The sequence below is a fragment of the Marmota marmota genome, unplaced genomic scaffold (genome assembly GCF_001458135.2).
Source record: "Marmota marmota marmota unplaced genomic scaffold, marMar, whole genome shotgun sequence".
NCBI lineage: Eukaryota > Metazoa > Chordata > Mammalia > Rodentia > Sciuridae > Marmota > Marmota marmota.
Window position 1 is genome coordinate 11,364,902 of NW_025999880.1, and position 12,348 is coordinate 11,377,249.

A 12,348-nucleotide genomic window follows, 5' to 3' on the forward strand; every position below is an offset into this window, starting at 1 on the left:
TGTCTCTAGCAGCTTCTTTTGGCTATCAGTATTGCTGGGCTTGGGGCCTAGGAGGATGCCCAGACTCAGCAGACCCCTGAAGGCCTGGGGGGAAGCTCCCCCCACCCCACCTGTCAGCCCCATCACTCCACACCTGCCCTTCCCAAAGCACACTTCCCTGTCTCCTCCCCTGGTGGGGGCTAGATGGGTTTTCTGGAGCCTGCAAAGATGTGTGTGCCAAGGAGAGGACTCAAGAGCATCTCCCAACATCTAGCAGGCAGGAGAAGGTCACAGGAAGGTATCAGCTTACTCTGCTCAGGAAAAACTTAGATAAATTTGGGGAAGGACTTCCAACACAACAGATGCTCAAAAAAAAAAAAAAAAAAGAAAGAAAGAAAGAAAGAGAGAGAGAGAGAACTTTCCTAACTGGCTTGCAAAAAGCAGGGGATGAACAATCTGACCTCTTGCCAGAGGCCTCCCCGCTTCCTGATGAGGTCAGGGAGGGATGGATCCCCTAAAAAAATGTCTTAGTTCTGATAGCAGCTGCTATCGTGAACCATGGCATATGCAATATTGCCATCCTGTCAAATATAAAGTGTCCCTTTATCCCTTCCCTGCTCAGAACAAGGGGAGGGAAGGGCGGGACTCTTTGCTAACCCCTTCTACAGGCAAGGACTGGCTTTCCCCCTCCTGGGCTGGTATACATCCCTGTCTCCACTCAGGTCCACTGTACTTAGTTTTAGCCCCCTGACCTCAGTTTCATTCAGGCTCAATGACTATGGATGGGGGCAGGGTCACTCTGGAAGGTAAAGGGGGGATGGAAGAAGACAAAGAGGTCAGCTGAGGACTCGCAGAGGAAGGGGTCCTAGGCTGCTAGTTCCCAGGCCAGAGCTGATCCCCTCCCTCACAAGTGAGGCTGAGGCCCCGAGGTCACTGCGGGACGGTGTTCGGTTTATTCCAGGGTAAGTGGGTGCCCATGGGGGAGCAGTGAGGATGGCCAAGGTCACCTGGTGGCAGGGTGCCCAGGGTGGCTGCAGGTTGTACACAGCCTTGATGGACCTAAGTTTCTGGTCACTTGGGAAGCGCCACCTTTTGCCCTGGCCCTGCGGAGTCAGTCACTGATGTAGCAGTTTTCGTAATTCACAGGGCTCAGTGATGGGCATTGAGCAGGCTTGATTCTCACACACATATGCAGTGGCCCGGTCTTCTAGCCGTCGCAGGGTACTCAGGAAGGGCAGCTGGCGGGACAGGAAGCTTGAGGGGTCCCCATCAGCCAGAATCAGCACCTGGGGCAGTGGCAGAGCAGAGAGGGTCACCTGGAGGAAAATGCTGGGACACTACAGAGCCCATGGTGGAGATGACCTCTCCTCAATCCTTCAAGGCAGATATTGGGGAGCTAAGGAGAGGCAGCAAGGGCAACTCAAGGGAGGCAGGGGTGGGGCTGGGCTCATAGGGATACACACCTTGTTAGGCACAAAGGTGGAGTGGACACACTGCAGCAGAGCCTTTGTGTCCTTGGCCTGGGGGTCTCCACAGATCACAATCTGGCCAGAATAAAAAGGTCATTCCAGTGTTAGATGAGGGAGGAGCTGAACCCCAGACCTACCAGGGTTTCCAGATCCTCCCTTCGCACCACCCTTTCTCTCTAAGAGGAATGGAGACTCAGCTACCAGGAGGCCACACTGGATTTAATGCTTTGCAAGTGGAGACACAGACCCCAGGAGAATACAGTGACAATGCCATGCACAATGGTAGAGACACAAACATGGGGACACATACCCAAAAGACTTGATACAGTGGGAGACACGTATCACAGAGACACATCCACAGGGAGATGGTACTCACGTATATACATAGCAGATACCCATACAGGGGAAGATGCCATACGTACAAACCCCACCTCTCTCTCTCTCTCTCTCTCTCTCTCTCTCTCTCACGCACACACACACACACACAACAGAGCAAACATGTAACACNGAGGGGCGGGGAGACCGTGGGGGGCCGTCCCGGGCGGGGGTGGAGGCGGAGATGCCGCCGCCGCAACCGCCGCGGTGGCTGCCGTTGCCGTAGCTGTCGCCGGCGCCACTGCCTCCTCCTCCGGCAGAGACGCGGAGCGAGCAAGCGAAAGCGGCGGCGAGGAGCCCGGCGCACACCACAGCTGGATCCCTCACTCCAACTTCAAGCCTCGGCCCCGCCTCTCCCCAGCCAATCTCTAAACCAATCGTCGCGCGCTGCCGGCCCTGAGCCGCGTGCCTATTGGTCGGCCGCCGTGGCAGTGCGGGCGGGGGCGCCCGGGGAAACAACCACAGCTGGAATCCGTTTCCCATCCCAAATCCCAGGACCGCCCCTCTCCCCTCCCCTTGCCCCAGGGTCCGCTCCCGAAGGCTGGAGCCAATCAGACGGCTGCCCAGACCGAACCCACTTTCCAATTGGCCGCTGAGGTCTTCGGGACTCCCCTAAAGGGAGCCCCGGGGACTCAGACTATTTGGCGTGGGGTCGTGCTGGGGTAGCACCACAGTCCCCCGGCATTCTTTGTTCAGGGACCCCCCGAATTGGATCGCAGCCAGAGGGCGGAGCTCAGCTCTGTACAGGAGAAGAAGGGATGCGGGAAGCAAGGGGTGGGAGTGTGATCACTCTCTCAGAGCGAAATCCTGGGTCTCCACCTGGTTAATCGCCCACCTTGTAGCTGAACCCAGGAGTGGGACTAGGAAAAGGGAAGGCGGAGCAGGACTTCCCGGGGGTTGAGCGTCAGACTAGGGGGGCAGGTCTTGGGGAAACAGGCGGAGCCTGAGAAAGACAGAGGTGGGCATGGTCTGGGCGTGGCCTTCGTCAAATAGTCTCGGGCTTAAAAGTCCTTCTCTCAGGCTCTTTTCTGAACTTTCACCCTGACCTCTTAACCCTAACCCCTAGGCTCCGACCTCACGTTGACGCTCGAGCTTCGTCCCTTGTCCCTAAGGATCCTTTGTCCCTTGGACTCACGAAGGGGGTTCGTACTTGAAAGCGTAGCCCCAGATAGGTCGCACCGGACAGCAGAGCCTGGATCTCCAGGCGCAGCTGCAGGGCAGAGCTAGGATCCCCTGAGTGGGGACCTGCGGGGGCCTCGGATGTCTGGAAGGCAGTGGCAACACAGAGCTGGGTTCCACCATTTAATTCTGCAAAATCCCACCAACGTCCCCTAACTCTGTACCTCACATTTTCCCCTTCAAGCCCCAATATGGCTTAGGGGAGGGCTGTCCACGGGACCGAAGCTTCGCGGTGCTGTTCCTTTCACTCACCTCAACTCTAGGGTAGTGGGTCCTTGCGGGTCTGTGCTTCTCACGCGTGCATACGCACGCGCAGACACGGGCACTCGCCCCGCCTCACCTTCTGAGTTCCGGACTCAGCTCTAGCTCTCTCCCACCGTCCACGCACCTCAGAAAGCTGTGGGTACCCAAGAACAGAGCACCACGGGAGTGCTAGGCGCGTGGGGGAGGGGAAAGGGCATCGAGGATTAGACGCTAAGTAGCATTTCCCCAACGTCTACGGGAGATACAAACCCAGTGGCAAAACCCACCGGGTCAGTCAGTTCTCCCCGGAGATCCGAGGCGTTCACACCATTGTAGACACACCGAGGGTGGTCTGCTTGACCTCTGGCACCCCCGGATTCCCGCTTTCTTAAGGCCGTGCCACCCACGCAGCCCCTGCTGTCCTCCCACCAAGGTATGGGGGGGGGGGGTAGGGGACATCTCAGATCCCGCCAGCCGGTTGCTGTGTCGGGTGAGGAGGGCAGAGCAGCTCTTCGCCTGTCGCCTCCCGGTTGCCCTTTTGCCAAATCCGGGCACCGAGTTGTGCAAATGAGGCCGGGCTCATTTGCATTTCATGCTAATGAACAGATCCCCTAAGTGCCTATTTCTCCTAGCTGGTGTCTCTGCTCTCATTCTGTGTGTGGCGCTGATCTTGAACCCAGGGACGACTTCTGGGAGAGGGGGGCTATTTATGACAAGCTCTGATCGTCTGACACTTTCTTCCCTCCTACGGGTCCACAGTCTGGCCTGTTGGCCTGCCCTTCTGGCCAGGGTCAAGAAGCCCCAGGGCTGACACAAGGAGGTAGGGATTCTCATCACCAGTGTTTGCAGAGGGGAAATGAGGCCAGAGGCTTACCCAGTCCAGTGGTCAGGTTTCTCTAGTTTTCAGTAGGCCCCACACCCTCATGCATCACCCAAGGCCACCCTGATCTTTGGGCTGCAGTGTTATTAAAAAATAAAATAAGCCCAGAAAAAGGGTAGGCACACATGACCATATGGATAAATTGAGATAGACTTCCTGGGGTTGGGGTCTTGGGAGAGACCTCTCACCTGGAATATCCTTAACCCAGTATGTAGGCATTAGAGGATTCTTATATTTGGCCAGAGATGCTCACTGGTTACCTGAGTGGGGAGTGGAGGAAGAAGGCAAAGGAAGACCTGGAACAGTGGTTAACTCCAGCCCTCCAAGTCTCAGCTCTGACGTCACCTTTTTAGACTGGCTTTCTTTCTGGCAAGTGTTTAACGCTATTAAGTGCCAAGGTACTGAGGATATAGTACTGAGCCAGACAATAGTCTGCAAGCTCATAGTACTTAGTCCAGGCAGGGATTCTGTTTATGTTTACAATAGTGGAATGGTTGTCTCTGCTTCCAGGCTCTCTGTTACCTGAAGGTAGGGGCAATGTCGATTTTGCTCTCTGGGCCCTAGTCCAATGTTTGGCACACAATAGGTACTTAGTAAATTTTCTGTAGCTGAATTTATAACCTCAGGCAGGGAGGGGGAAGAGGAGGGAAAAGTTCCTTTCTTTGGGTCTTGGTTTCCCAAAAAAAGAAATTAGAACTGGATGTTGTCTAAGCTCTCTTCTAGGCTGAGAGATCTCTCTATATGCAGCTTGCCCTGCCCTGCCAGCCCCTCGGGTACCCTACAACCCTCAGACCTTTCCCCTCTCCCACAGCCCATCTGGCTTCCTCAGGAGCTGAGAGAATCTTCCCATCTGCAATGCCTTCTACTCAGGGATGATATAAACATCATTCTATGTGGTCACCTCAACAGCCCTGGGAGCTAGATGGGTGGCCCCTCCCTACTTCTCAGATAAGCAAGCTGAGGCTCACTTAAATGACTACCCAAACCATGATGCTTTGTCTCCAGTGACCCTGGCCCACAGCTGCTGCAGAACAGTCATGCTGGCAGAACAGGGAGCACATAAAGGGAAGCCCACAAAGGAAAAGGGATGCTGCGGGGGCTTTCTAATCTCACATCTACCAAGATTTATATCCAGCCTTGCCCTCTTTGCAAATTCAAGGATTCCTGGGAGAACTAACCCTTTAAGGCCCTCTTTCCTCTGAAACCATTTACAGAATCCCATTGTCATGTATGGACCTGATCCCAGGTCGGAGGGAAAGGAGATGCAGAAACTAGACTGGACGGGGAGAGATAGAAGACACCAGGCTGCACCCTTCTTCACAGCTGTGGCTGGGCCTCCTAAGGAAAGCAGCAGGGAGAGATGCTGATGTGCTGAGGGCTATTAGACCAGGCTCTTACCCTCTCTGGGTCTTGAAGAACTATCCATATGAGATGCTGAAGGTACTGGCCTTACCACCTCATTCATGAGGGTCAGTGAGACCACGGTGGCAAGAAGGCTGTGCAAACTACTCAGACCGTTCCAAAACCAGGCCTTGGGCTGCCAAAAAGGCCACCTGTGCCTCAGCACGCTATACCTTCCTTCCCTGCCACCCCCTGGGCCAGGCTCTTCATGTCCAGCCTCTGATTTCCTGGCATGGCTGAGTGGGCTCCAAGGAGAAAGAGGCCAGCTGACCTTGTTGGCCAGGGCTCTAATCCCCTCCAGATGGGCTGGTGGCTTGCACCAAGGACCAGCTGCCCAGACGAAGCAGACTCTGGTTCCAGGTACCATGTGTCACTATATGTGACCATATACCAGGGAGTGACTGTCCAGTCTCCTGGCTTTTTCCTGCTCCACTCCCCACTGTTGACATCTCCCCCAGAAGTGGCCCCATTTAGGCCTCCTTGTCTCTAGCAGCTTCTTTTGGCTATCAGTATTGCTGGGCTTGGGGCCTAGGAGGATGCCCAGACTCAGCAGACCCCTGAAGGCCTGGGGGGAAGCTCCCCCCACCCCACCTGTCAGCCCCATCACTCCACACCTGCCCTTCCCAAAGCACACTTCCCTGTCTCCTCCCCTGGTGGGGGCTAGATGGGTTTTCTGGAGCCTGCAAAGATGTGTGTGCCAAGGAGAGGACTCAAGAGCATCTCCCAACATCTAGCAGGCAGGAGAAGGTCACAGGAAGGTATCAGCTTACTCTGCTCAGGAAAAACTTAGATAAATTTGGGGAAGGACTTCCAACACAACAGAGCAAACATGTAACACAAGCAGGCACACCTGAAGACGGGGGTATACATGCAGATAGGCAAATGCACACTGCCAACACTCACAAGCGTGCCCACGCCCAGAAAGGCAGGCACATGCACACACTGACACACTCCCCAGGGTTGCACACACATGGCAACACCACACATGGGGTCAGAGCCTTACAGAGAACACTTCACCAGCAACCAGGGACCCATATTTAGTCCCTGCCTCCTGCACCCATACTCTGAAGGCCAGAGACAGGCACTCACATGGGCATGTGCCCAGGCCACAGGCCATCTCCTCAGATGCACACCCGCCTACAGGCACCTCCACTGCAGAGCAGGGACCTGCCTCAAGGGCACTTGCCGGGGACAGTCCCAGGATCCCTATCCCATACTTTCTTCCCTGTTGCAACCCGGCTCCCCTCCTACCCAGGTCCCAGCCAGAGGAACAGCACCCCCACCTGCTTGAGGGTCTGCTGGTGAGCTGAGAGGGCTCGGACCATCTCAGGCAATGCCACGGGGACCCGGCGCATACGCTCTGAGAAGGCGGTCAATAGACACACACACTTGTCCATCCAGTCCTTGTGGCCAGTGAAGCCGTGCAGCCGGAGCAGGTTGTGAGCCGACACAGAGTTGGCACTGGGCTCCGCACCATCCTGGTCTGCAGGGCAGAGGGAGGCAGGGGTTGGAGGCAAGAAAGGGTCACTGGGTCTCAGGATCCTGCCCCAGACTAATTCCGGGGCCACGGGGGAGGGGATGGAGGAAGACATCTCCTCCCTGCTCTAGCAGTGGTTGGTACATGGCTCTCTCATGGCACCTTCAACTCCTCTTGCTGGCCGGCCAGTCTCCAGGCCCCGTCTCACTGCTGATACCTCTGTCCACCACCCAGCTGCTCAAGCCAGAGTGGCCACACCCTTCCTGTCTCTCACCCCCCACTTCTAATCTGAGTCCTGCTAGGGCTGCAGCCACAATACATGCCACTTTGCCACTTCTCTCCATCCCAAGCTCAACCCTTAGTTGAGCCTTCGCCAATGCCTGCATGCACTGAACACCATGAATGGTCTCCTAACTGGTCACTTGTTTCCCCTACCTCCATCCCTTCTTCACCATCAGAGTGACTTCCTTAAGCAGGTCTCCTGAGCCTTTCCCTCCTTTTCCTGCAGGCCCCAGTGCCCTCCTTTCATGCAGGCCCTGTCCTCTGTCCTCCAGGGCCCAGGCTTCCCCCTTGGGGTCTCTCAGACTCTTCCCTCTGTTTGAACAATCTCCACAGTTCTTCTGTGACCCCATGGTCCCTACTCCTGCCTCCCAGGCCTGGTTCAATCTGATCTCCCCTCAGGCTGAGCTGGATCTCCTCCTCTTGGTTCTCTCCTGAGGCCATTTCATTTATTCAGTAAACATTTACTGAGCACCTACTACAACTTGCCAGGATTGCACTGGACCCTGGGGATAAGTCCTGCTCTTTGAGAGACCATTAACAACAGACAAGACATGGGGGCAGCCACATGGTATAGGGCTCCTACTTCTTTGCAGCCCTCATCACAACTTTAACTACATGTGGCGAGTGCATTATTGCCTTATTTCTGTTTATTAGCTGTCTTCTACTACACTGTAAGCTTCCTGAAAGTAGGGACCACGTCAGCCTCATTCCAGGTATGAATCCCTGGATGCCAGTGACCATTGAGCACCTAGATAAATCTTTCCATCAACCCTGTGAGTCAGTACCAGCATTAATATCCTTTTACATATAAAGAGAGGCCAGGGATTGGGGTTGTAGCTCAGTGGTAGAGTGCTTGCCTAACATGTGTGAGGTACTGAATTTGATCCCTAGCACCACATAAAAATAAACAAAAAAGGTATTGTGTCCACCTACAACTAAAAATTAGAGAAGGGGGGGCAGCATGGTGGCACATGCCTATAATCTCAGTGACTTGGGAGGCTGAGACAGAAGGATGGCAAGTTCAAGGCCAGCCTCAGCAACTTAGTCAAGCCCTAAGCAATTTAGCAAGATCCTGTTCTCAAAATAAAAATAAATAAAAGGGCTAGGGATGTAAAGTGCCCCTGGGTTCAATCCCCAGTACCAAAAAAAAAAAAAAAAGAAAGAAAGAAAGAAACAGGTTCCCACGATTGTAAGGAGCAGAGAACAGAGATGTGAGGCCAGCCCACACCAGCTCCTCACCACCACCCTGAACTATGCTTTGTGCAGGGAAAGCCAAACCCAGCTGGGTGCAGGACCCCAGGCCAACCCACACCCACACTGACCATCTTTCAGACGTAGGGGCAGGCCAGACCCCAGCTCAGCCTCGCTGCAGAAGTAGCCGCCTCCCCTGGAGTCCCAGAAGAGCCTGTCTTGTGTGTCCTGTAGCCGTAGAGCCCACTCAAGCCATGAGCTCTCCTGTGAGGCTTCATACAGGTCCAGCAGGCCCCGTACCACGAAGGTGTAGTCCTCCAGGAAGCCCCAGCAGGGCGGGTTGCTGGGGACACAGGCAACAGGGGAGAGGCTAGTGAAGGCCTGGGGCTTTCACAGAGGGGACATTTCTCATGTGTTCCTTCATTTAATCCTCAAAATCCAGCTATCTGGTGTCTGCCACTAGCCCATTTCCCAGAGGAGTAAATGGACCCAGGGAAGTTAGGAGCTCATAGTGAGGCCTCATCCAGAGGAAGGGCAGAGGGGGGCTAGGAATACATAAGGAAGATGAGCCCTCCCAGCCTGCCTAGTCCCCCACCTGTGCTCCACAGTCCCCCCATTGCCAGCATAGCAGGTGCGCTTCAGGCGGCCACTGGCCACATCAAACATGTGCCGCTTAAGGAACTTGGCACAGTTGGTGGCATAGTTGATCAGCTTGTCTATGCCCAAGACAGCCCCAGTCACAGCGAAGCCAGACACCATCAGGCCTGGTGGGAGAAGAAAGGGTGTAAAAGATGAGGCCAGAGCTCTCCAGGGAGGTCCCCACCACACCCCAGGCTCTGACCCAACACCAGTTAGAGCTGGCCTCCTGGCCCCTGTAAGGTGACCCTGGGCAGGTCACTTCCACTCTCTAAGCCTCGAATGAACACATTTGCAAATTAAGGATAATAAACCTAATAAAAGAAGAATCCGTAGTTTTAAGGGTGCCTGACAGACAAGGGAACTTAGTGAGGGGAATTCTACAAACAGGATTGGGCCTCAGACAGGACTGCCCCACCATTCCAGGCAGCCAGCATCTTGCTGTCCAGGTGTGGCTTTGGCCGGTGTTTCCGGGCCTGGAAGAGCTTCTCCAGCCCCGTGGTGAGCAAGGTCCGCACGGCTTCCACATCCAAGCCAAAGCGGGCAGCAGTCAGCTCCAGAGAATACCTAACAGTCAACACGTTCTGGCCCTGCAGCTCCCCGTTGGGGTCCTGAGGAAAATGGCCTTATCAGAGGGAGCCCACATACCCAGCAGGTCTTAGGCCCCCTCCTGTGTCCCCAAGAAGTCTTCACCTGACTGGGGCTGATATTGCCAGCCTCTGTGAGTCCATAGTGTTTCATGAGAAGCTGGCCTGAGGTCAGAGGCTCGGTGGCACCCTGTACAGGGTCTGGGAGGAGCTGCTGGATCTCTTTCACTGTCCACACATAGAAGGCACCCTCTTTGGGCCGCGAGCCCCGCTCTGGGGGTGAATCTGCATCCTCTGCGCTGTAGAAGCCTCCAGACTGTGAAAAGAGAAGAGTTGGCTGGGTCCCACAGCCTGAAGGGCAATGGAGGCCCCAAACCTCTCCTACAGCCAGGCCCACCTTCCTCTGGATACATACCCGGTGGTTCAGACTCCGGGACACATACTGCAGGATGCCTTTAGCAACCTCAGAATAGAATTCATCACCAGAAATCTGGGGAGGGCGGAGGCTGTCAGTAGAGGCCATTGGGGTGGCCCAGGTACATAGGGGTGATATTCTCCTGGGAAATTGGGAGAGGGGAGCTGGGTAGTAGGAATTAAGAGTTGAAACTAAGAGTGATGGACCACGCCTGTAATCCCAGCTACTTAGAAGCCTGAGGCAAGAGGACCTGAAGATCGAGGCCAGCCTCAGCCACTTAGTGAGACCCTATCTCAAAACTTAAAAAATTAAAATGGCTGAGGATACAGCTCAGAGGTATGGTGCCTCTGAGTTCAATTTCTAGTACTGCGAGAAAAGAAAGAAAGGAAGGGAGAAAGGAAGAAAGAAAAAGAAAAACAGAAAAAAAATGAAAGAAGAGCCACAGTACTAGGAAGGCCTTGGGAGAGGCAGCCAGGGTTAGGACTAGGCAAGGGGGTCACCTGGAAGGCCTGTGAATAGGCCACGGCGAGCTGTGCCTGGTCATACAGCATCTTCTCAAAGTGAGGGACGTGCCACTGGCGGTCCGTGGAGTAGCGGTGGAAGCCCTGTACCAGGTGAGAGATGCAGGGCTGGAGGCTGATCCCAGCCACCGCCTCCCACTGCTCCTCCAGGGAATGCCCTGCTGCCCCTCACCTGGCCCACATGGTCCCGGATGCCCCCATTGGCCATCATTTTCAGGGTGTGCAAGGCCATCTGCTGGGCCCGAGAGCCATCCTGGGTTAGACGGTGAGTGAGCCAGTAGGAGAACAGGAAGTTCAGGATCACTGTGGGGGTGGCAAGAACAGGTGAGTGAGAGAATGATGGAGTGTGGATAGTCAAGAGGCCTCTGGCCAGGCTGAGGTCAGGAGGTCAACAGTCAACCCAGAAGAGTTCACTTGACAGGCAGGCCATCTCTGGAAAGCCTGAGAGTCAGGAGGTCAATGGGCAACCCAAAGGACACAAGGTCATCACCTGAGCCGGAGAACAGAATATCATCGGCCATAGGGGACCAAGGAAGTTACAGACCAGACCAGTAACATTGCCCAGGGTCATTGACCAGGTTGGAAGATCGTTATGTAGGTCAGGGTCAGAATGTCATTATTAAGAGCAGGTATCAAGTCTCCTGGCCAGTTGGGAGGACAGGAGGCTAATGACTATGCCAGGAAGCAGAAGACCATTGACCAGGACAGGAAGCACAAGACCAGGTCTGGGGTAAGGAGGGCTTGAGGAATGCTGACCTGGAGTAGGAAACTTGGGGGCCTCAGCAAAACCACCGTACTCCTCATCATAGCCCTCATCCAGCTGCTGGAAGCAGCGGGTATTCATGGTGGCGGCAGAGGGTGGCAGCTGGCGGTCACCCATGCTGATCTCCGAACGGGCCAGCAGGGCTGTTGTAACACGTTGGCTATTTTCTAGCAGGGTGTTCTTATTCTGCTTCCACTGTGGGAGGAGAGGGCACACCTGGAGGTCAGCATGGAGCTCGGGGTTCCTTGACCTGGGCTGGAGTACCTCCCTCCTGGATGCACACCTACCTGATCCCGTATTCTCATCAACACTGTGCGGAAGCCAACTCGGGTCAGGCCATCCTCAGGGGGGAAATAGGTGCCCCCCACAAAGGGCTGGAGGTTGGGAGTCAGCCACACATTCATGGGCCAGCCCCCACCACTGCTGGTGGCCTGTGGAGAGAGCATCAGGGTCAGGGGAACTGCTGTGAACAAGTGACAGGATTTTTCCCACTGGAAAACAGCTCACCTGCACAAACGTCATGAACACCTTGTCCACGTCGGGCCGCTCTTCCCGGTCTACCTTCACACTGATGAAGTCCTCACTGAGCAGGCGGCTAATCTCCTCGTTCTGGAAGGACTCCTCCTCCATCATGTGGCACCAGTGGCAGGTAGAGTACCCCACTGGAATGCAAATGGGGCAGCAAAGATGGGACAGAGCAGCCCAGGGGCCCCACCTAGACCAGAAGCTGATCTCTAGACCCCTGGGAGCCCGTAAGGCCCACAGGACCTTTCCCCTACTGACCAACCCTTCCCCCCACACAGCCCTCCCCATTTCAGAGAAGGTGGGCACATTACCTGAGAGGAAGATTGGCTTGTTTTCTTTCCTGGCCTTGTCAAAGGCTTCCTGTCCCCAGGGGTACCTAGGTCCAGCAGGGTGTGGCATCAATCAGCAGCCCTGGGGGTTGGGGG

At 55.2% G+C, this 12,348-nt stretch overlaps 2 protein-coding genes and 1 long non-coding RNA gene across 6 annotated transcripts in view; 1 reads left to right on the forward strand and 2 right to left on the reverse strand.

Moving 5' to 3' along the window:
- Epn3 (epsin 3) overlaps positions 1–12,348 on the reverse strand; it is a 29,101-nt gene that overhangs the window by 1,710 nt on the left and 15,043 nt on the right. The window contains exon 12 of the mRNA XM_048789085.1: positions 9,303–9,312. Within this exon, the coding sequence (XP_048645042.1) occupies positions 9,303–9,312 (10 nt within the window). The remainder of the gene's footprint in view (positions 1–9,302; positions 9,313–12,348) is intronic.
- Positions 910–12,348, reverse strand: part of Spata20 (spermatogenesis associated 20) — a 12,817-nt gene continuing 1,378 nt past the window's right edge. For all 3 annotated transcript variants that reach the window (XM_015495473.2, XM_048789078.1, XM_015495474.2), the window contains 14 exons: positions 12,235–12,299; positions 11,906–12,060; positions 11,686–11,829; positions 11,392–11,593; positions 10,808–10,938; positions 10,615–10,719; positions 10,115–10,189; positions 9,806–10,015; positions 9,531–9,723; positions 9,072–9,240; positions 8,608–8,819; positions 6,810–7,009; positions 1,443–1,523; positions 910–1,265 (listed from right to left, as the gene is read on the reverse strand). In XM_015495473.2, the coding sequence (XP_015350959.2) occupies positions 1,095–1,265; positions 1,443–1,523; positions 6,810–7,009; positions 8,608–8,819; positions 9,072–9,240; positions 9,531–9,723; positions 9,806–10,015; positions 10,115–10,189; positions 10,615–10,719; positions 10,808–10,938; positions 11,392–11,593; positions 11,686–11,829; positions 11,906–12,060; positions 12,235–12,299 (2,113 nt within the window). In that variant the 3' untranslated portion in view covers positions 910–1,094. The remainder of the gene's footprint in view (positions 1,266–1,442; positions 1,524–6,809; positions 7,010–8,607; positions 8,820–9,071; positions 9,241–9,530; positions 9,724–9,805; positions 10,016–10,114; positions 10,190–10,614; positions 10,720–10,807; positions 10,939–11,391; positions 11,594–11,685; positions 11,830–11,905; positions 12,061–12,234; positions 12,300–12,348) is intronic.
- LOC107150446 overlaps positions 11,200–12,348 on the forward strand; it is a 6,428-nt gene continuing 5,279 nt past the window's right edge. Inside the window, exons 1-2 of one of the 2 annotated variants that reach the window (XR_001504589.2) lie at positions 11,200–11,365; positions 11,901–12,047. This is a non-coding gene — a long non-coding RNA (uncharacterized LOC107150446). The remainder of the gene's footprint in view (positions 11,366–11,900; positions 12,048–12,348) is intronic. The other variant, XR_007342491.1, reaches the window with a different exon arrangement.